At 40.1% G+C, this 22,277-nt stretch overlaps 3 protein-coding genes across 3 annotated transcripts in view; all 3 read right to left on the minus strand.

Moving 5' to 3' along the window:
* LOC135467180 (uncharacterized) overlaps positions 1-726 on the minus strand; it is a 13,448-nt gene extending 12,722 nt beyond the window's left edge. The window contains exon 1 of the mRNA XM_064744946.1: positions 655-726. Coding sequence (XP_064601016.1) covers positions 655-726 — 72 coding nt within the window. The remainder of the gene's footprint in view (positions 1-654) is intronic.
* A 153-nt stretch (positions 727-879) lies between these two features.
* The window catches only part of LOC135467181 (uncharacterized), a 55,211-nt gene continuing 33,813 nt past the window's right edge, over positions 880-22,277 (minus strand). Inside the window, exons 9-10 of the mRNA XM_064744947.1 lie at positions 2,821-2,929; positions 880-975 (exon numbers count right to left, since the gene is read on the minus strand). Of these exons, the coding sequence (XP_064601017.1) occupies positions 880-975; positions 2,821-2,929 (205 nt within the window). The remainder of the gene's footprint in view (positions 976-2,820; positions 2,930-22,277) is intronic.
* On the minus strand, positions 14,571-20,794 carry LOC135468399 (interferon regulatory factor 2-binding protein-like A). The gene has a single exon (XM_064746639.1). The coding sequence runs from the start codon at positions 17,980-17,982 to the stop codon at positions 16,042-16,044; it is 1,941 nt and encodes a 646-aa protein (XP_064602709.1). The 5' UTR covers positions 17,983-20,794; the 3' UTR covers positions 14,571-16,041.

Raw genomic sequence — 22,277 nt, forward strand, 5'->3', positions numbered from 1 at the left:
AAGGCGACTTGATTGCAGCGCACCCTGGAGTCAGATGGTGTCGTGTGAAAGAGAATCTGAAGTGATGCATACATGTAAACTTAAGTGAGGATTTTCTTAACCTTTATTCACATGCAAGGCCGCACTATTCAATAATGAAACATTCTAGCTAGCGTGTTTGACATGAAGGCCTTGTATAGAAGTGCAGAGAAAGGCAAAGACATAGGATCGAGGCACACATTAGGGTTTCCTAAGAAACATACAGAACACCAACTTTATAATCTTGGAGAATACTTAAAGAAATGTGTAGGAAAGACAATTTGTGTAATACATAAGTTTACACCTTCTCCATGCTCACTGTAGGAGATAAGTAGGTATTCGCTGACTGAGAATAGCTGCTTGTCAGTTTCAAACCGTCCAGAGAAAATGAATGAATGCATGACAAAACAAAAAATGTTTGAATGACAGCAACAACAGTCACAAAGCTCCGTATTATTCCACTTTACAGCTCCATTTGTGTTTTTTACCAACATTATGATGAGGGATAGCAAAAGCAGTTTTAAGCAGACTGGGTTAAGATACCTTGCCTAGCCCTTCTTTTATCAATCATACAGCTGAGCAATACTCTCCACAAGATACTGTGTTTATATGTATCACATACGTCCAGGTACTTACAAGGTAGGGGTCCAAAGGGCATGGACCTCTGGCAAGCGGAACTGAATGCACGGATATCTGTAGATAAAACATTCCATACTTTATAACAGGATTGCTACACGTAAACCTTACGGGTACAGCCAGTATATATTGAAAAGTCTAGGTCACAAATACTCAACCCAACAACAGATGAAACTAAATTCCTTTGCTAAATTCGACTTAAATGTTTGGTTTTGTTCATATTGTTTATTTCTGGTGTGGAGTTTTCCAGCTCTTCTGGTAGGGACAGTTTACCTTGTTGTTGTTGTGGGTAATCATATCATGTTTCCAGTCTTCACCATCCTATAGAGACAACAAAAAGTCCACAAACAATTAAACCATGTGGTACATGTACTTTGTAACACACACCTACATGAGTATATATTAACTAGATTGGTGTTTACACCCACACTCAAGAATTTTTTCATTTACATGATATGGGTGGAGGAAAGTAGGTCCTAGGGGAAAACCACCAACCTTTGCCTGGTACCTGGCAAACCTCCAAATTTAAAGCAGTCGATATAGTGAGGACTGTATTGGCACATACAGCCTCATTTGTCAAAAGCCAAAAGACCGCTGCAGCTATGCAATGCTTTAACCAGTTATGCATGAAAGGTAAGCAAAAATTCAAGCAAATTCATGAAAGAAATTCTGTCAAGCCATTGCCATCTACAACTTTATCATATGAAACAACTTAGATTTAGTAGCAAGGCTACTAAGGAGCTCGCTTGTTGGAGACACATGGATGCAAAATTTCAGCTCAATTAAAAAGTGCTTAAACATTTAACTGAACATGGATTCTAATGCATAAAAGCAACTTAACATCCAGAGTTTTGTAATTTATGGTCACCAACACATACGCATCAACAATTTAACATTCACTTGTTGATATTCTGCCTTATTTGTATGCACAACCTGAGCTTGATACAGGTTGCCTTAGCACTTTTTTAAGATACTTGTACTTACCTTAACACTGATTCCAATATACAAGAGCTAATTAAGCCGTGAATTTTGTAACATATGGTGATTAATATGCATCAGCACATGTCAATGATGGAACATTCGCCTCCTATTATTATTGGACTTACTGGACGCTTATGCAGACTCACCACAAAGAAATGGATATAAACTTGGTGAATATACATGAGCGTATCAAAAAATACATCAATGGATACAAGAATCAATAGCAACTTTTTATTCCATACACAATCTGTATGAAGAGGAGAAGCATATATTTGAAACAAATCAGATCTGTAAGTTTTCTCCATTTATAGATGATACTAAGTTTTGCTTTTACATTCGTTGCCAGTCCAGAAAGTGTAAAAGCAAATAGGTAACAGCTGAACTAAGCCTTAGCCAGGTACCTCAGAAATCTGACAAGAGGGGACTTCACTTGAACAGTAACGTGTAGAATGAACCCCTGACTGACAGGAGGACGAATTTCACCAGATATGTGCGACTGTATGTCAATTACCACATTGTTGTCACTGCTCTGTTTTTACTTGTAGTTCTGTAGTATTTTGTAATCACAGATTATCTAGTGAAATCCTGGGTATCAATAAGAAACTAGCTGTTATATTAGAGTGGACACATGCAGAATTATATGCACATATTATTAATTATCTAGCATACATGACACCACAAAGGACACCACACAGCACATCTCATAACTGTACACCACACAGGACACCTTATAAGAGTAAACACACAGGACACTGTACAGTACACCAAACAGTACACCACACAGTACATCTTATAATGGTTAACCACACAGGACATCATAATAGGACACCACACCGGACATCATACTGTACACCATACAGTACACCACACAGTACACCACACAGTACACTATAGAGTACATCTTGTACTGGTAAACCACATAGGACACACATAACAGTGCACCACATAGGACACGAAATACTGCATGACACAGTAAACCTGATAATGGGACACCACACAGGACATCGTATAGTACACCACACAGTACATTTCATAACGGTACACCACACAGGAAACCAGATAACACCACACAGAAAACAAGATTACAGAACACCACACAGTACATCTCATAACGGTACACCACAAAGGATATCACACTGTGCACAACATAGTACACAACATAGTACACCACAAAGCAAACCTTACCTTCAGCATTTGCTTAATCTGCTGTTTGAGATTGGTAAGCTCTTCGATCAAAGACTCGTTGGGATTTGGTAAAGGCGACTTGTCTGTAAGTGGAAGGCGATCAGCAGGCCTGAAATTACACAAAAGGATCAGTTTACATATATACTGTATATACATAACACTAGTCAAATAGCACACATGTGCATCTGGTTTGTGTCATAGAATCGTCATGTTCCAATGGAAACTCTAATGTAATATAAGAGCATTTTAACTCTTAAAAAGCAAGACTCATTTTTACACTATATTAATACATCACAAAATATAGACATGAATGTACATGTACATATATATGTCAGGACATGTTTGAAAGTAACAGTGTTATCATTATTTAGGATCTTTATTTTCTGGGCAAAGCACAGATACTGGCGCTAAATCCAAAATAATGATACTGTAATTGTTCAACCTTTTGTTATGTTTGCAAGGCGTTTATTCCAGCACATTCTGAAGGCATTACTCTGTGCAGACGGATAAAATTGTCCTTTTTGCCAAGCCATGAAACTGGCCAATCAACCACTTTAATTTTGTCTCCAAAATCAAATAAAAATGTGTATTAAATTGCACTTTCATATGCCAAAAGGTTGAGGAATTTGGGTAATACTAGAACTTTAACTAAAACTTGACTTTCTCACCAGCATCGATCACACCATACACAAGTGCTGTATAAACTTAGAGGTAACTGCCTCGGAGCCATAACTGTCGAAAACAAACTTTCAGTCTTCATGTACACCTGTGTCTAAGACTTTCAATTTTGATGTTGATGTTGGTATTTCCTCACTTGGTAACTTACATGTAAGAGAAAATAACAATTACAAGTATAGCTAGTGGTGATTCTTTATGAGGTGATTTTAAAAAAAGACAAAGCATATGATATGTACAAGCACATGTAATCACAAACTGGGATCCATTGTAACTATAAGAGAGTTGGAGCTTTATTAGTATGTGTTTTACGGTCTTAATCAATTTTAGCTGCTCGTGTTTAAAATGAGCTTAAATAATCTGTCAGTTAGTGAAAGTGGTTAATTCCCATACTGAATACTATAAAGTGCAATCATCGACAAACTGTGGTAAAATACATAGCTATGTGAAAACGTTATTCTTGTCTTCAAATCCAGATAAACCTTGTTCTATGTTAAAATTTTGAGAACTTTTGTAATTTTTCTGTGTATGTAATCGATAAGATATTGCCATATAACAGTTTCAAGTATGAACACACCAAATAATTTTATTCATGACACCTTTGTGCGCTCAATGGTAATCTAAGGTACCGTGACTATCAGCTTTGACAAGCACGCATTTCTGACAGATCACCAACCACAGCAACACAATCAACAGCTGGATTTGAACCTGTAACCACGGCTTGATATTTTTAAGTCCTCGGAGTGGCTTAGGCTAGATCTGCTCAATCACACAGTTATGTATGCCAGGGACTGGCTGCTCGATGTGGTTGTTACACTGGGTCGGCCTAATCACCATGAAGGCGCATCCTGACTGCATATACCACTTTGGTGTTTAATGTTAATGTCATGCCAAATATGAGAAACAGCCCCCATATGACTGAATAGCCCTGGATGCCATCAGAAAGACAGCAACTGTCCTGTCTCAGGTCATTTTCTAACAAACATTACAATATTTATAACTACAAAATGACTTCTGAATGTGGACAGAGTGACAAGGAGCCGTGGAAAGGTGTATAACTACTTGTATTAATCACAAAAGCAGTAAATTAGCATGTGAGGCATGGACCAAATGGTGTATGCAAGAACCAGCAACAGATAAATGACCTCAACTTCTTCATGCCATACAAACTGCCCTTGTGCAATCCCAGGCATTGGCAGCCACTACAAATATTGGGGCACGAGCGGAAAAAAATCTGGCGTAATTGATCCTAAATTTCCTTTCCTTGCACGCTTATTACAGACTGTGAAACGTGTGGGGAATTCTAGTGAAGCCCGCCTTTCTCTGGCGTGTTATAAAAACATTATCACCAAGGTGTGTACTCGCATTCTAATGAGTTCTGGCTAGTGCTTGCTGAGACCAGGAATTCAATAAGAGAAGAAGGTGGGATTTCACATTTTGGTAAACACAGAGAAAACTACCGGCCCTGGGCATCTCAGTTTTAGAGAGGCTATCGGCCCAACTGTCTGTCAGTCAGACTTCTCATGAGAATGCATACAAATGACTGATTTACTTTATTTACTTCGTCTTAGACAGGCAGTCAGTCTGCCAGCTAAAAACCTGCAGTGGCATTAATAGTGATTGTAAGGGACAGAATAATAATATGATGATAATAATAATCATGATACTTGTACAATATTGAAAACAGATTAATTAGCCATTCCAAACGAGAATTAACAATCCCTTTAACCATTGTCTTCAAATGATCAGGTGTGAGTCTGCATGAGCTACATGTCGAAAAGCAGCTCTTCACATAGTTGGGAAACTTTCATATTAAAGTGGCATTAAAACACACACAAAAAATTGTTGGTTATTTTTGGATAGGATTTATTTATCTACACATATTTATTTCATTGTTCACTTAACACTTTTGACTTGTACAATGGTGGTCAGTTCTGTGGAGTGGAGGATACACGAGTGCTTAGGTATAAACCACCAACCTCTGAAAAGTCATTGATAAACTTCATGGTACATGGCTCCCAACCATCGGCACACACGGTTCCATCCCTTGGACGGGGGGGGGGGGGGGGGGGGGGGGATTCATAAATTTGCTCACTATAATATTTCAGATGACCTTTCAGGTGAAAAATAACCAGCAGGAGATAGAGGTTGTGGGTCTGTTTGCACTGGTTCACTATAATATTTCAGATGACCTTTCAGGTGAAAAATAACCAGCAGATGATGGAGGTTGTGGGTCTGTTTGCACTGGTTCATGTTTGCTGGAGACCACTCTTTATAGTCTTCAACCAATCATATTGGAGTTGAGGAAATCAGTAGATCACACATGTGGGATCGAGTTTCTTTACAAAGGTTGGCTATGGGTAGTCAGGTTTCCTCTGTAATACTAAAGATGAAGAACAATCAAACAACTTAACTTACTTGATTCGTTTTCTTGAACTCCATATTGAAGATTATTTTACTTATAGGATATAGCAGAGATTATGGCTGGATGATTCCAGAGGACCCAGGGTAAATCCCTCAACCTTTGGCATGTTACTGATAAACTTTCCACCGTACTGGTGGAAGACCAAGTGGTCAAAACAAATTTCAGACCTTGCAAATATCCACACCACCACCTCTTTAATAAGCACAAATAAATTCCACAAGCGGCTGTATGTTAATGCAGTGGAAAACAATACCAGACAAAAACTATGCAAAGGGAAGTTCAACCAAACTGGTGAAGTCAACCACTGATGTAAAACAACCCACAAGAACTGCAGAATAAATTATTCATGTTCCTGATAAGTCATTAATGAGAGGGCAGACAAAGGAAAGCTGGATATGTTTGAGGGTACACATTCTAGAATTTCAAAGACTGTTTGCAGATAAACCACACTTATTGTGACCGGGAATTTCAACAGAAAGGACAAAGCAGATTCCAAGCTTTAAAAAAACCTACCTATATACATGCGTATAAAGATGATATAACATGACTCTAATATGAGTCAGATATGTGTGACTTCCAACCATGAGGATAATTGAGATACTTTTCGTGAACAAGAACGGATTTACAGAACCAAATTGTGTGAAAAGAATGACAATAAATTTCTGTTTTGTGCAAGAGAAAACAAAAAGAATGACATACCGGTACAGTGTATGAGATATTTCTGCTTGTAAATCAGTGTACATGTGATCAGTAATTGTTCTGACTTACATGTACATGTATATATACATGTCATTTATATTATAATATAATAAAAGTGATATTTCACACTGCTAGATATCACTTTTGTTGTTACATTTTGATATTTCACACCCAGACGCCATCACATCAAAAAAGAAACATTTTGTTTTATGAGGTTCGGAACATGTTTCGAATGACCTACACATTTTATCAACCATGCTCGAACTTAAGTCTTAAATGGTTCCCATCATTCAGTACAGAATGCAGCCATAATAAAACTAAGAAAAACATTATCATTTGAATGATTGGACAAAATATTAGGAAGTAGCAAAGAAATTCCTGTCAACATTTGCTGTCAAAATTTCTTAGAAACTTTTAATTTTGAACGTCTGAATTATTCAGCAGGTATGTCTGGTGATCCGATGAGCTGGACATGACTCCATAAAGCTCTCACGGGATCTCTCTTACCGTCAGGGTCAGCACTCTTCAGCCGGGCTGCTTTCTGCATCAAGTTACCGTGGAAACCTCTCAGCATCCATTTTGTGCTTCAACTAAGGGTGATGGATGGCCATACACTATTCTCTTTGAAAAGGTCTCACAAGCCATGACAGAGCTGTGCCTTAATGTGGCTATATCATGCAAAACAGTAATCAGCTGCACTGCAAATTTGCATGTTGTTTTCTACCTTAGGAGAGTAGCAGATGTCTATCTCATCTTACATATTTAAATCTTCCATTACACTACATGCTACAAATTTAAATCTTCCATTACACTATATGTTACATATTTGAATCTTCCATTACACTGCATGTTACATATTTGAATCTTCCATTACACTACGTTACATATCTGAATCGTCCATTACACTACGTTACACATCTGAATCGTCCATTACACTACATATTACATATTTAAATTTTCCATTACACTATATGTTACATATTTAAATCTTCCATTACACTACATGATACATATTCCAATCTTCCATTATACTACATATTTTAATCTTCCATTACACTACCTTTTACATATTTAAATCTTCCATTACACTACATCTTACATGTTCGAATCTTCCATCACACTACATGATATATACCTGAATCTTCCATTACACTACATGATATATATCTGAATCTTCCATTACACTACATGATATATATCTGAATCTTCCATTACACTACATGATATATATCTGAATCTTCCATTACACTACATGATATATATCTGAATCTTCCATCACACTACATGATATATATCTGAATCTTCCATTACACTACATGTTACATATTTGAATCTTCCATTGGAGCGGCTCATGTATTCACTGATGTTTGGACTGCTCTACAGGTTATTTCACCTACGCTAAATGACGTAAAATTTTGCCCACAAAAGTGCATTTTTTGAGGCAAATAAATATTATTTTGGTGCTGAAACTTACAATTTTCCAGTAGAATATCATCCCGTGTTCCAAGTAAACCTCAAAACACCCTTCTCAAATCAACAGAACTCTTAGAGAGGTAAAATGGGCAAGTTCGTCAAGGAAGAAATTCATGGTTATTTAGGGTATATTATTGAATAAAGCTTACTGAGAAAACACACTAAATGTACTTGTTATATCATACTTAGATGATATTCCATGCTAATCCAGGCCAAAAACGTTTAAGACAATTTTATTTGTGCGTGCATGGTATATTTACTGATTTGTGCAGATCAGTCAAATATTGATACCTTTAAATTAAGTTTGAGAGAAGATTGTATAGGTGGCATTACCATGCTCTTTATAATTAAGAGCTCTTGAAAGCCTGTCTGTGCCCTGTGGGACCATACATGTTGAACTTTACAGAGATGATAGCTTACCCATTGATCAGGCAGTAAGATCAAAACAATTTCATTTCTTTTTTGTCTTACAGACTATTGTACACATACTGTATATACCTCCTGTATTTCGGTCAAATACGGAAAAGTCAAGATGTGCAAAATGTAAAAGTGATATCTGAAGCTTGATCTGTCCAGAAATATATCATCACTTAAGCTGTGTAAGCACGTACTCCACCTTGAGTTACATCACAAGTATCTATTAATATACATGCTGGTGTCAGATAGACTTCCTGTATCAGCTACACTATCAGGTTTTCCACACACCACTGGCCTACTTTCAACAGTGCACGCCTACAACAGGACCACAGCGTTACTGATCTCAGCACAGCACTTAAGGCTGCGTTGGATAATAATGTAGGAGAATATAATGACTTGCGAGTTGTGATCTATGAACCAGATCCTAGTACATGGTAGTCTTACTAAACTGTCTGCAGTTCTTTCTAGAACACATTTCTATAATGGGGAATGTAATGACAGATTGGGTTGTAACAGAACCTAGAAAACCCCTATGACTGTCGTGGAATGTAATAACAGACTGTGTTGTAATAGAACCGAGAAAACCTCTATGACCATTGGGGAATGTAATGACAGATTGGGTTGTAACAGAACCTAGAAAACCTCTATGACTGTCGTGGAATGTAATAACAGACTGTGTTGTAATAGAACCTAGAAAACCTCTATGATCGTTGGGGAATGTAATGACAGATTGGGTTGTAACAGAACCTAGAAAACGCTTATGACCGTCGCGGAATGTAATAACAGACTGCGTGTGTTGTAATAGAACCTAGAAAACCTCTATGACCACTGGGGAATGTAATAACAGACTGTGTTGTAATAGAACCTAGAAAACCTCTATGACTGTTGGGGAATGTAATAACAGACTGGGTTGTAGTAGAATAAAAACTGATACACATTTTTATACATGTAGAGAAAATGTCAGGATATAAATAATAAATAAAATATTGCACAGTGAAGGTTGAATACCATAAATGTTGTTCTCGTGAAAGTTAGAAATGATAACCCATGAGACGTGAAGGTTATCATTTCCACCTCTCACTCGAACAATATTTATGGTATTCATGCCAACTTTACTGTGCAATATCCTCTATGTATTGATGACTGGGATGGATTTGAAACTATTCAATACTGAGTGGAAAACCTAGAGTTGAACGCTGAATTGAACTTTATTGAAATGTCAATTATTGGTTTTCTAATCATCATTCTCAGAGATTGCAAGTAATATAGTGAATTTTCCAATACGATGTAATTTAGAGGCTACTAAATAATCTACATACAGTAACACTTTTATATCACATTTATATCAAGTATATTATTACAAGTTGATCCAAAAATAGAATAATTTACGCGAAAATATTATTGTCAGAAGAACAATATCCACTTGTAGGACAGCTGTAATGCTCTAGAGTGAGTGAGTGAGTGCTTGGGGTTTAACGTCGTTCTCAACAATTTTTCAGTCATATGACGACGAAGGAATCATTAGGATGCATGTACGTGTAATGTGCCTCCTTGTTGCAGGATGGATTTCCACCGCTCTTTTATTTAGTGCTGCCTCACTGAGACGACTTACCGAAGGCAAGCAAGCCGACCCGCCCGAGCCATTATACTGATACGGGTCAACCAGTCGTTGCACTATCCCCTTCATGCTGAACGCCAAGCGAGGAAGTTACAACTTCCTCTTTTAAAGTCTTAGGTGTGACTCGATCAAGGATTGATCCTGGATCTACCGGTCCCGAAGCTGACGCTCTACCAACTGTGCTATCCGGGCTGGTGTAATGCTCTAGAAAGAACATTATTATGCACAGATGATATAAATGAAGAGGTATATACATGTAGCCGTGCAGTCCCTACAGGGTTGACCTGGGTTCAAGCCCGAGTCTAGTCGCAAATAAACCATCTATGTAGACGTATACTTTCTCGGCCATATGTTCACCATCTGATCTGTATAACAGTGTTGGACTAGGTGTACTTAGGTATTCCTCCCAGATAAGGCAATGTCACCTTGGGACCAGAACAAGGAGACACCATCGAGAAATGACCCATATAATGATGAAAGCAACATTGTTAAGTCCTAAAGGCTAAGCAAACAAAATGTTTGATTAATTAAATCCTCAGTTATAGTTGAAATTACAGCTAAGGAGTGAAAATTAAAGCCCTGGCTCATTGCAAGTGTAGCCCTTCAGCCAATCAGATTTCATGTTCAAATCTTTAGCTTTGAGTCAAGAGGTTTACCAAGTGGAGAGTCAATCTAGTGGAAAACATAATGACATATAGTGACCATTATTCACTGAAATTTCAGATGACAGGAGAGAGATCATTTAAAAGTTTGAATGCCAAAGAAATCAGACAAACATCACTGTTGAGGCTCATATTTTTGAGTTTTACTATCGCTTCTACATATAAGTTATTTTGTCACTTGACTGTCATGTTATACTCTCTTACTCATGAATTGTACTGATTACGAACGTCTTGCTATACTCCCTCTTCTAAACATTTCAAACACTGCACTGATTATAAATGTCGTTATACTCCCTTACTCACATTTTACACACTGCACTGATTACAGATATTTCGTTATACTCACTTACTCGCCTTTCACACACACTGCACTTATTACAGATGTCTTGTTAAGCTCCCTTACTGTACTGATTACAAATCTCTTGTTATACTCCCTTACTCAACTTTCACACATGTTGCACTGATGACAAATGTCTTGTTATACTCCCTTACTCAATTTTCACACACACTGCACTGATTACAAAGGTCTTGTTATACTCCCTTACATTTCACTGATTACAAATGTCTTGCTACACTCCCTTACTCACATTTCACACACTGCACTGATTACAGATGTTTTGTTAATACTCCCTTACTCACAGTTTCACACACTGCACTGATTACAGATGTTTTGTTATGCTCCCTTACTCGCTTTTCCCGCTCACTGCACTGAATACATATTTTGTTACACTCCCTTACTCGATTTTCACACACACTGCACTGATTACAAAGGTCTTGTTATACTCCCTTACATTTCACTGATTACAAATGTCTTGCTACACTCCCTTACTCACATTTCACACACTGCACTGATTACAGATGTTTTGTTAATACTCCCTTACTCACAGTTCACACACTGCACTAATTACAGATGTTTTGTTATGCTCCCTTACTCGCTTTTCCCGCTCACTGCACTGAATACATATTTTGTTACACTCCCTTACTCGATTTTCACACACACTGCACTGATTACAAAGGTCTTGTTATACTCCCTTACATTTCACTGATTACAAATGTCTTGCTACACTCCCTTACTCACAATTCACACACTGCACTAATTACAGATGTTTTGTTATGCTCCCTTACTCACAGTTCACACACTGCACTAATTACAGATGTTTTGTTATACTCCTTTACTCGCTTTTCCCGCTCACTGCACTGAATACATATTTTGTTATACTCCCTTACTCGTTTTTCACGCACACTGCACCGATTCCAAATGTCTTTGTTATACTCCCTTACTCACATTTCACACACTAAACTGATTAAAAATGTCTTGTTATACTCCCTTACTCACATTTCACACACTGCACTAATTAAAAATGTCTTGTTATACTCCCTTACTCACATTTCACACACTGCACAGATTACAAATACCTTGTTATACTCCTTTACTAGCCTTTAAGGCACACCGCGCTGATTACAAATGTCTTGATTTATTTATTTCTTTGTTTGATTGGTGTTTTATGCCATAATCAAGAATATTTCACTTATACGACTACAGGCAGCATTATGATGGGAGGAAAACCCAAGACCATCTGCAGGTTACAAATATCTTATTATACTCCCTTACTTACATTTAGCACACTGTGCTGATTACAGATATTGTGCTGATATTCTGCCTCACTCATATTTCACACTCTCCACTGATTACAAATGTCATATTATACTCACTTCCTCATATTTCACACTCTCCACTGATTACAAATGTCATATTATACTCACTTACTCATATTTCACACTCTCCACTGATTACAAATGTCATATTGTACTCACTTACTCATATTTCACACTTTCCACTGATTACAAATGCCATATTATACTCCCTTACTCATATTTTACACACACTGCGCTGATTACAAATGTCTTCTATAAAGTCACTCATATTCCACATTTCGCATATTTAACTTCAAACTTACAGCGGTTGCCTTGCTTTGAGGCTCTCGAGTCATTGTGCTTTGCTAGCACCCTAATTACTCTACCACGGAGGCCCATCAAACGCCTTTGTTAACTCTCTCTTCCTCATATTTTGAATACTGCACTGATTATAAATATTTTTATCCCATAAACCACAAAAGTTAAAACCAGGCACACTTAATATAAACGGGAAGATTTTTTTTGAACATTTCAGAGGTCTCTCAAGACTGACAGTTTTGTGTCTTATTCAGTAGAACATCTTTACAGATTTTTGTGCCCGTCTAACAGACTGAAATTTAAAACCTATGTATGTGTATATAGTATGGTGTTTACCACCCTAGACTTTTTGGTTTAACCTACATGTAACTTAACTGTTATCATGGTATAAATCAACCAGCTTCCTTCTGTATATGTCAATGAAATATTGAGTAGGAATGGGTTGGTAGATATGTGTTAAAATGATTACCATAATATAATAAAATGATTGTTAGTGCAAATCCAGTGTCAAGTTGTAGTCCTCGTTAACGACCTAAAGTTTCGCTACAAAAAAAAAACATGCTCGATAGTACACTTGTCCAATAACTCCCCTAACTGTAACATGCCTGAGTGTACACTGATCTGACAGCAGCCCTATATCTGTACCATGTCAGAGTGTACACCAATCTAACAATTGCACTATATCTGTCCCATGTCAAAGTGTACACCGATCTAACAATTGCCCTACAGGTGTACCATGTCAGAGTGTACACCGATCTAACAGTTGCCCTACAGGTGTACCATGTCAGAGTGTACGCTGATCTAACAGGTGCCCTACAGGTGTACCATGTCAGAGTGCATACTGATCTGACAGTAGCCCTACATCTGTACCATGCCAGAGTGTACAGTAGCCCTATAGCTGTACCATGTCAGAGTGTACAATGATCTGACAGAAGCCCTATAGCTGTACCATGCCTGAGTGTAGACCTTTCCGACAGTAATCCCAGCTGTACCATGTTTAACTGTACAATTATATTATAACCAACTGATTCAAGCTGTATAATGCTTTAACACTAGTCCGACAGTAATTCTAGCTTCAGCATGCTTGATTGTACCCTTGACTGACAGCTGTGGCATATTTGAGAACATGCATACGCTGTGTGCACCTGAACACGTCCTCACCACATGATCATGTGTATGGTCTGCACCTCTTCTGATGGCCAAGGCAGGCAGGTTGGCAGCCGGCTTTTGTATAAGACAACTAGGCAGCAAGTCACATTATTGCATTACACTATTTTATGTAAGCTTTTTACAATTTTTGTATACATGTCGATCATCCAAAAGGCAAATATCCATCCACATTTGATCAACCCCTCTGCTGATTTCAAGTTCTCAACATGACCGTGTTTCATGTCTGTTATAATCCTGCTTACATGGTTATTCTGGTTCCCAGGCTTCACGACTGCAAACAGTACAAACGTTTGGCCCAGGAACCTGGATCATATGTGATGGAAGTTCAAGCGAGCAGAGAAGTTGAACATTAAAAAAATGTGAATGTATATTCACCTCAAATTGGGGTGATCAACAGCTTGAGATTGCAACTGCTGGGTGATCTAGGTCCCTAAGCATTGTAAAGAATTAACTGGGCAATTGGAGATCAGTAATCAATTGTTTTCCAAAACTTTACCAACCATTCTACAGTGGTGAATAGAAGCAAGCCATTCATTGCAAAATGGCGGTTATCCAGGGCTATAATAACAGTGTCCCATCAGGCACATGATTGAGCTGATGGGCTGCCAGCTTTCAATAAATGTAATCCGTGTTCACCCATATTCTGGCAGAGATAGCTGTCTCTGACATAATAATGAAGACGGTCAGCAGGCTGTACACCTGGCCAACACACACACACACTGGTATTTTTCTGGTAGTACCACACAAAAAGGCAGCACAATGTATTTCGATCTACAACATTTTGCAGTACAAGACTAGTTTCTCCATAGAAACAAATATAGCACTATTTCGCGATAAGAAATGCATTTAACTGGAGCAGTGAAATGTTACATGACTGACTGAAGCTACATTCACCGAAGGTTAGCAAGTGTAAACACTAGTTCAACAGTCCCTTGAATCTTGGCATACATCCAACAAATATCTTAATACATGTGGCCATAAATAAAACTGGTGGTTTGTAAACAATAGTGTCAAAGTCCACACAAGAAAACTAGTTCGCTAATACTGTAAGCAGCTTTCGACATAAGACTCCTAAAATAATTTTAAAAATTTATGATTTCCATGCAGAGTACCAGCACAAAAAAATGTTTAGTTTATCCCATCTTCTCTTCTACACCGGACATTTCTTCAATAAAACTCAGCCAGAAAACTGCTACACATACATTATCAATCAGCTGCAGCTGGACTGTTTACAAACAGGCCTGATTGAAAGAGCAGTTTATAGCTCAAGCTCACACATAATTTATTCAGGTCAGGCATTAGGATTGCATTTCATAATAAACTAGAAGTATCTGTAATACAAATGTGGCTATGTGAACTTTGAACTATAACCTTTTCCCTTCCACACACAACACTGTGTTCATTTTACAATGTGCTATCATCAGCCTACTTTTATTTCTTTTGTAGCACAAGCTGATATGACCCCATTAGACACAATCACAATGGATGAACAATTTTAAAATCAGCAAATTGTATCTTCTTAAGTCAATGTCCTTTTCTCTTTAGTCTTGTTGCAGGGCTAAAATACAGATCTGTTAAAAATCCTCACTGTAGCGGTGTGTTATGTCATCAACATTCCAGTCAAATACAGGGACACACGTACAGCAGTAACAGTGCATGACAGCTTAACATCCAGGGGGGACATTTTCACCTGTAACCCAGTTGTGTAGCACAAAACAGTTGTACGGTTTATCATCTTAATTCAGAGGCAGTGGCACAAAGTATGTACACATATCTCTCACTGGGTACCATTTCAGTTTTATCCCAGTATCATATCACACCATGAGGAAGTAAAGAAATCTTGAATTTGAAATAGATACGTAAATTCTGTCCAATCTTTCATGGCCAACGATCTCAGTTAGGGCAGTTTAATTAAGTATACTTACAACACCACTAAAACACCGCTAAAACAATGCTGGGCCATGCCATAAATAACACACATGGCACTCAGTTTCCAGTTGCATGTACACATGTACAGTATGTAACCATGAAATATATACATGCCAATACAGACAAGATAAAATGTCACCACTGTCAGTCATGTGGAAGTGCCACCAAATCCAAAGAGTTAGCAACAATAAAATAGTAGTTTAAGAATCACGTTCCTTCTTAATTTTCATCTCTTTGTAATCTTCTCCTAGAATTGTTGCTATTTCTCCCTGCATGAATGCCCAAGGTACATTTGATCCCACCAGTGGACATTTCTTACCACTTGGGCAGTACACCTCAGAGCCAGCCCCTTGACGCTTAATGCTCTCCCTGGAGCAAGGGAAGCAAAACTTGTGTTCAGGAACAGAAGGGCATTGTACAAAGTGAGTGTCTTCTAACCTCTCCTGACACAATGTACACTTGAGGGTTTCATTGCTAGGAACAGCAGAGTCTGACTGACCACCCCCGCAGTCCGAGGACAGAGCCCCTTGAGGCAGCCGGGTGCGAGCCCCTGGAGCATGAGATGGAGAGTGGCCTGTCTGCCGCACACCAGGTCTACCTGTAATCAGGGAGCCCTCACCTGAACGACTGGGCGAGTTTGAGGTAAGATTGTCTGTGACGTTCATTAGAGCTGCCATTGGAGAGGGACCACCTTGAGAGGGGGCACCATCTGGAGGGGTAGGGGTGTGATTACTCATGGGCGAGACAGATGAAGAGCTTGGGGGACCAGAACTACCAACATAGCCTGCTGAGGAAATGGTTAGTTTCAGTGTTTCTGCTTGTGATTGCAGCCACTGCTGGCGTTTATGCTGTTCTTCGCTAACAGTCACCTTACCACTACTGTTCACATCATGATCTGGTTCTGGGGACAGTTTGCGTTTTTTCATTTGTCCCTCAAAGTATGTGCGAGCAGAGTGTTTAGATGTCAGGTGAGATGATCTTGGCAAACAGTTGGGGTAATTGGGATCAAGGTATGGTGTTGGCATCATTTCTTTCTTTACCGGTTCTTTAAAAAATCTAACAGGTTCAGAGAGAAAATCTGCCAGTAGCCTCCAATCTCCAGAATCATGCTTCAGTTCATATTCTAAGTACTTAAGTCCTGAAGACAAGTTCTTACCAAAGTCTTTCATACAGTCTTGAAACATCTGCTTCGTGACGCTTGATGTACTGTGATAAATGTTGCTGGAGCCTAATGGATATTCAACGTAAGTCTTCAGTTCACAATCTATTCCAGCTTTTGAGCAGGCATCAAATCCCAGCACACGACCACAAAAATTATGGTCCTTTTTTAATCTCACCTCAAAAGGGACAGTGGTAGACAGAATGGCCAGTGTCTCACGGACGGGGGGAGGTTTGTTGGCCAGCTCCGCCTCCGATGACAGACGTAAATTTCCGGTCTCGTCACTACTGGAATGATTCGAGTTGTCGTCATCTTCATGCTCCGTTTTCTTACCGTTCATGTGATGAGCAGCTTGCAATGGCTGTGGTGGAGGCGGCCGGCCGTGCGATGAGAAAGTAGCCAGCCCACCGGGTACCCCTCCATTATTCATGTGTAGAGGAGGTGGTGGGTGGTGGACGTGTACCCCCGCCCCCCTGACGCCTGTTACACTGGGGCTCCGTCTGTGGAGCTCCGGGGGTCCGGATTCATCGCGGTGCAGACTCGGTCCGTTTGTCCCCGCAGGGTTGCTGGAGATGCGCTGACTATAGTCAAGTAGAGACCGTGTCGGCCGAGCATCGTGAACAGGAGGGAATCGGTCTAACGGTCCGGGTGGTGGCCCGGGGGGTGGGTGCGGCCGTGAATCCAGACCTGAATGTGAGTCGTGAGCTGTAGTTCGGGCTGACATCGTTCCTGCAGGTCCGGGCACAGAATGAGGCTGGTGTTTCATGGGCGGCCTGCTGTGAGAGCCGTGGGCTTCATGGAAGCTGTGAGCTCTCTTCATTTGACGAGCTGCCTCAATCACCATTTCTATCCGGTCCGGCCCTTCATAGTTCACACAACCGCGGCATACGGGCTCGGAGAAATCATGTAACATTGCCCATGGTGTGCGCGGCAAGTCACACAGATAGCAGTGCTGGCGCTGTGCTCGGTGCGGCATGGCCATGTTGAAGTTGGCCTACGTGTTCACAGACGACGAGACGAGCCAGGCGCACCAAGGTACATTTTCCTTCCGATCACAGCAAGGCGACTTTGTAAACACACGCACAGTGTCTGATGTCTACCGACTTCTCTTTTCTCAGCCGGCAATCAATTGAAATAGTTTGACACCGATTTGGGTGGTGCGCATGCGTATCCCAATGTAAACCAGCTCGGCGTCCTTCCCTCTCACTGACGCGTGTTGGTTGTGTAGAGCTCTGGCTCACCTAAAATTACAACAGGAACCTTACAGCAAAAAACTGCCCGCAGGGATCTAGACTAAGCGAAGCGGAAAAACAGTGCGATCAGCCTCGTGGACAAGTCTGCACGCAACTGCCTCGAGTCGAACTGGCAGTAGTATCCGGGCTGATTGCCGTCCATATACTTGATAGCGGGGCACACGCACAGCTCACCCACCCACGTCCATCCAAGTCCCTCTTCTATACGCCAGGCTGCCCCTTTAACAACCGGTTAAATTCTCTCCAGTTAACGTTGCCGGGATCCAACGACATGTGTTATAATACCAATGGGACAGTAAAGCACAGCCGTGTCTAGTGTCTCAAATACCTGATCACTCATAAGCCGCATGCTTTATTTGTTGATCAAAACTCAACGAAAGGAATGCAAATGGTAGACACTGGTGACAAAAGAGAAAACAGACAGATGTGCGATGGAAGAGGAGGAAATTAAGAAATGACGTGGATGATATGAGAGTCCTGCACAGGGCCCCTAGTGACGGCTCAGCGAAGATTTACCCCAGGCCACATATTGCGTGCTTTTTCTCCAGTTTGAAACTGGACTGATTGAATCAGGCTAGGTTTACGTGTGTTCGTGCTAAGCTCGAATCGTGACGAGAAGCTAGCCCCAGAAAGAAATCGAGCGGATGTGAGGCGATAGCAGGGATCGCGGACGACATCAATAAAACCAGATTAATGTCATGAATAAAGCTTGTCCATGCTGACATCACGGACGTGTATTTGGTCGGCAGCCCTTGGTCAAAAATCAATACTGCATCAATCATTTCTGGGCGGCGGAGAAATGGCACAAGCCCTAAACATCTCCCGGGAAACCATCTGGCTGGGTAGTTGACGTCACTAGCAGCGCGTCGAGATTTGATAAAGCGCCAAATCGAGCTCACCGACCTAGTTCTTGCAGAGAAACCTAGTTCATTATAGGCTGAGCTAATATAACATTCTTGTCCAGATGCCAGCGATTAACCAGCAGCAAGACTAGTCACGAAATCCGCTGCCCCTCATATTGTTGTGACATGCATACGTGATCGGGGTAAAGAAAGTAGAAAAAGTCTGCACTGAATCTTCCGACGTGCTAAAATAGAAACTAACCCCCGACAGACAGTTTTTGGCAAACATAAGATGGCAACTTCACCCCGCGAGGTATATCCAGCCTCTTACGCAGCCCTATATCTGTTATAAAATGGCATACATCACGCTTTAAGTATAGCTTTTTATATGTTGTCCTAGATACATCAGGTACATGTATGAACAGCTATCTTAACCGAAGAGCATATTATGTCCACCTGGACTCTATAAACCTAAAGCTTATCTTAAGGTGCCTAGCGTTCTATTATTTGTCTCTACCTTTCATTTAGTTCAAAACAAACATTACAGCGAAAAACAGACAAACAATCTACTGTATGCATGCTTTAACCAATCCATCAAACAGCTATCTTCAAGTACTGGACAGTTATCTTCCGTGATCGATTTTCAGCCATGAACTGCTTCTCCGACTGAAAATATCGGTTCCCGAATTGAACCATGTCATCCAAAAGTCCATATGAAATAGTATCATTCTTCACATTTCATTCCCGTTGACTCTGAAGTTTAAAATACAACATATTGCCTACCCAGTAGATAGCAGTTACGATGTGGCTTTACGAGTTGGCCACAACTGTATGTAAATTCAGATAAAATGTACATGATTACAACAAAATACCAAGGGAGACAAGGAAAAGAAATGTGGTTCTAATGCAGTGAGACATAAAATTTAGTAATGTAACATACTCATCCGATATCACAGACACTGTTCATATATAGCCTAAGAACACTATGCTATTCAAATTGTCCGCAGAGAATGACGTACATCAGGCTCATGTTTTCAAGCTCATGTAACCCAGGCAGGAAATTCTCCCCGTAACCTCAATACGGTCGGTATGATGTAGCAGACGAGTGTTTTATTGCTGACCGCCACTGAACAGCTTGGCTAGGACTGCTCACGTGATTCACCCTGCACATCGCCTGGAGTCCAGGCTGACAAGACTGATTGCCAACCAGGTTTGCTGATGACATCACTGCCCTTGTTATCCCCGACCAGGTGTTTGTTATCAGCCAAGATCCTGGATATCTAAAATATACGACGCTCGCTTGGCCTGCAACATGTTGCCACAAACCACCTTACGCTTGGGAATGCCACATGTAGCTCTGCCATGGGATGTATTAAGCATTACAGACGTACATAACTTAATATGGTTGTCTTGAAGTAAACTGAATTTTGAAGTCAAAAGACAACGCTTTATTGCCATCTCAGGAATTCTTCAATAATATATCGTCCTGCAGGAAAAATAAATCTGTCACGCCCTCATTTGAAGAAACAGTCCTGCAGGAAATAAAGTTGATAAACGAAGATATGTGAATAATGTAACCCGTCTAGTTTCACACAAAAGCATGTATCCTTTACCTGTTTGCACAGGTCTACGTTTTTTCGTTTAAATTTTTTTATTCACTAAATATGCGCTTTAAAAACAGAGAAGTGCAAATAAAACAAGCGGGAATAAAACTTCATGGGGTTTTTCTAACCCTATATGTAATATAAGCCCTGTACTTGGCTTTTAACAGTTTGTGTCTTCTAACTCTCAATCTTCACAATGTCATGCAGGTATGTACAGTCCGTTCAGCAGGTCTTGCTGCCATGTCGACACGAGCCCGTGCAGACTACCCAGAAACGCCCTGCCAAACTCACAGACGAACTCCGTCTTTGCACTGGGTCTTACTCTCTCGCCTTACCTTCCACCAAAGCGCCGCAAACTGATTTGGAGGATGACTTATTAACGTTTACAATGTACAATTTATGAAATACTGACACCTGCTCTATGGGTCATAAAGCTGTTTGATTATAGGGGATTATACCGAAGTAACGAGCTCTGCCAGCTATATAATGGTTCGAGTTGTTGTTGTTTCATATAAAGGTTCACTCTGTGCATGTATATTAGTGATCTGCCTCATGATAAAAACGGACGTCCGTTTGCACCCAGTTACCCCACCTTTCGGCGTGTGACGTACAGACACGCACACCATATATTGGTGATAGACAACTAGGTGGTCTTTATCGAACCGCTGGGGTCGTCGCTCGCTTAGTCATTGTCACCAAGACCCCACAAGCAGTGAGGGCTGGGGAACTGATGCCTCATCGAGAAAAACCTTATATCTTCATAGTTTCTGGTCTAGTCACGTGATACCACCCACGCTATCCTATCCGGGACTATAACAAACTGGGACATTACGAGATTAAAGAAATGTGCAGACTTTCATGTCTCACTATGATAATACAAGTCTTCACAATGCGGAGAAGTTCTTCTAAGGCGTTTGAATGTCTCCGGAACGCGACCAAAGTGTTGTATACTGCAAGTTAAAAGCAGCGTTTATGAAGGTGTAAAACAATTTTTAAAAAATAGCGCATACATACAACTATTCCACATCATATGGTTTAAACAGCTTTTCATAAGATATCTGTTCATTGTATCGTGCAATAAGGTTCTGAAGGGACATGGTTCTGATTACGGCTGTCGATACATCAATGAATGAAACATGGATGATTCCAGGTTCAAAAACCCTTCATATTTTCGCAATGTGAAGTCCACCATGCTAAATCCGCTACTTCGATCAAACCACCCTTGACCTTGTGACGTCACGGCAGTACATTCGCTACAGACACGTGAGGCTTCTCTAAGTGAACAACACATGCTGACAAGAGTGAGTGAGTGAGTGCTGCTTCACTGAGACGACTTACCGAAGGCAAGTAAGCCGCCACCGCCCGAGCCATTATACTGATACGGGTCAACCGGTCGTTGCACTATCCCCTTCATGCTGAACGCCAAGCGAGGCAGTAACAACTTCCTCTTTTAAAATCTTAGGTGTGACTCGATCAAGGATTGATCCTGTATCTACCCGTCCCGAAGCGGACGCTCTACCAACTGTGCATGCTGACAAGAGGATATATATATATATATATATATATATATATATATAT

This window comes from Liolophura sinensis, chromosome 6 (genome assembly GCF_032854445.1).
Source record: "Liolophura sinensis isolate JHLJ2023 chromosome 6, CUHK_Ljap_v2, whole genome shotgun sequence".
Lineage (NCBI taxonomy): Eukaryota > Metazoa > Mollusca > Polyplacophora > Chitonida > Chitonidae > Liolophura > Liolophura sinensis.

Coding starts and splice junctions, on each gene's coding strand:
- LOC135468399 (XM_064746639.1), bottom strand. CDS start 17,982: ATGGCCATGCCGCACCGAGCACAGCGCCAGCACTGCTATCTGTGTGAC.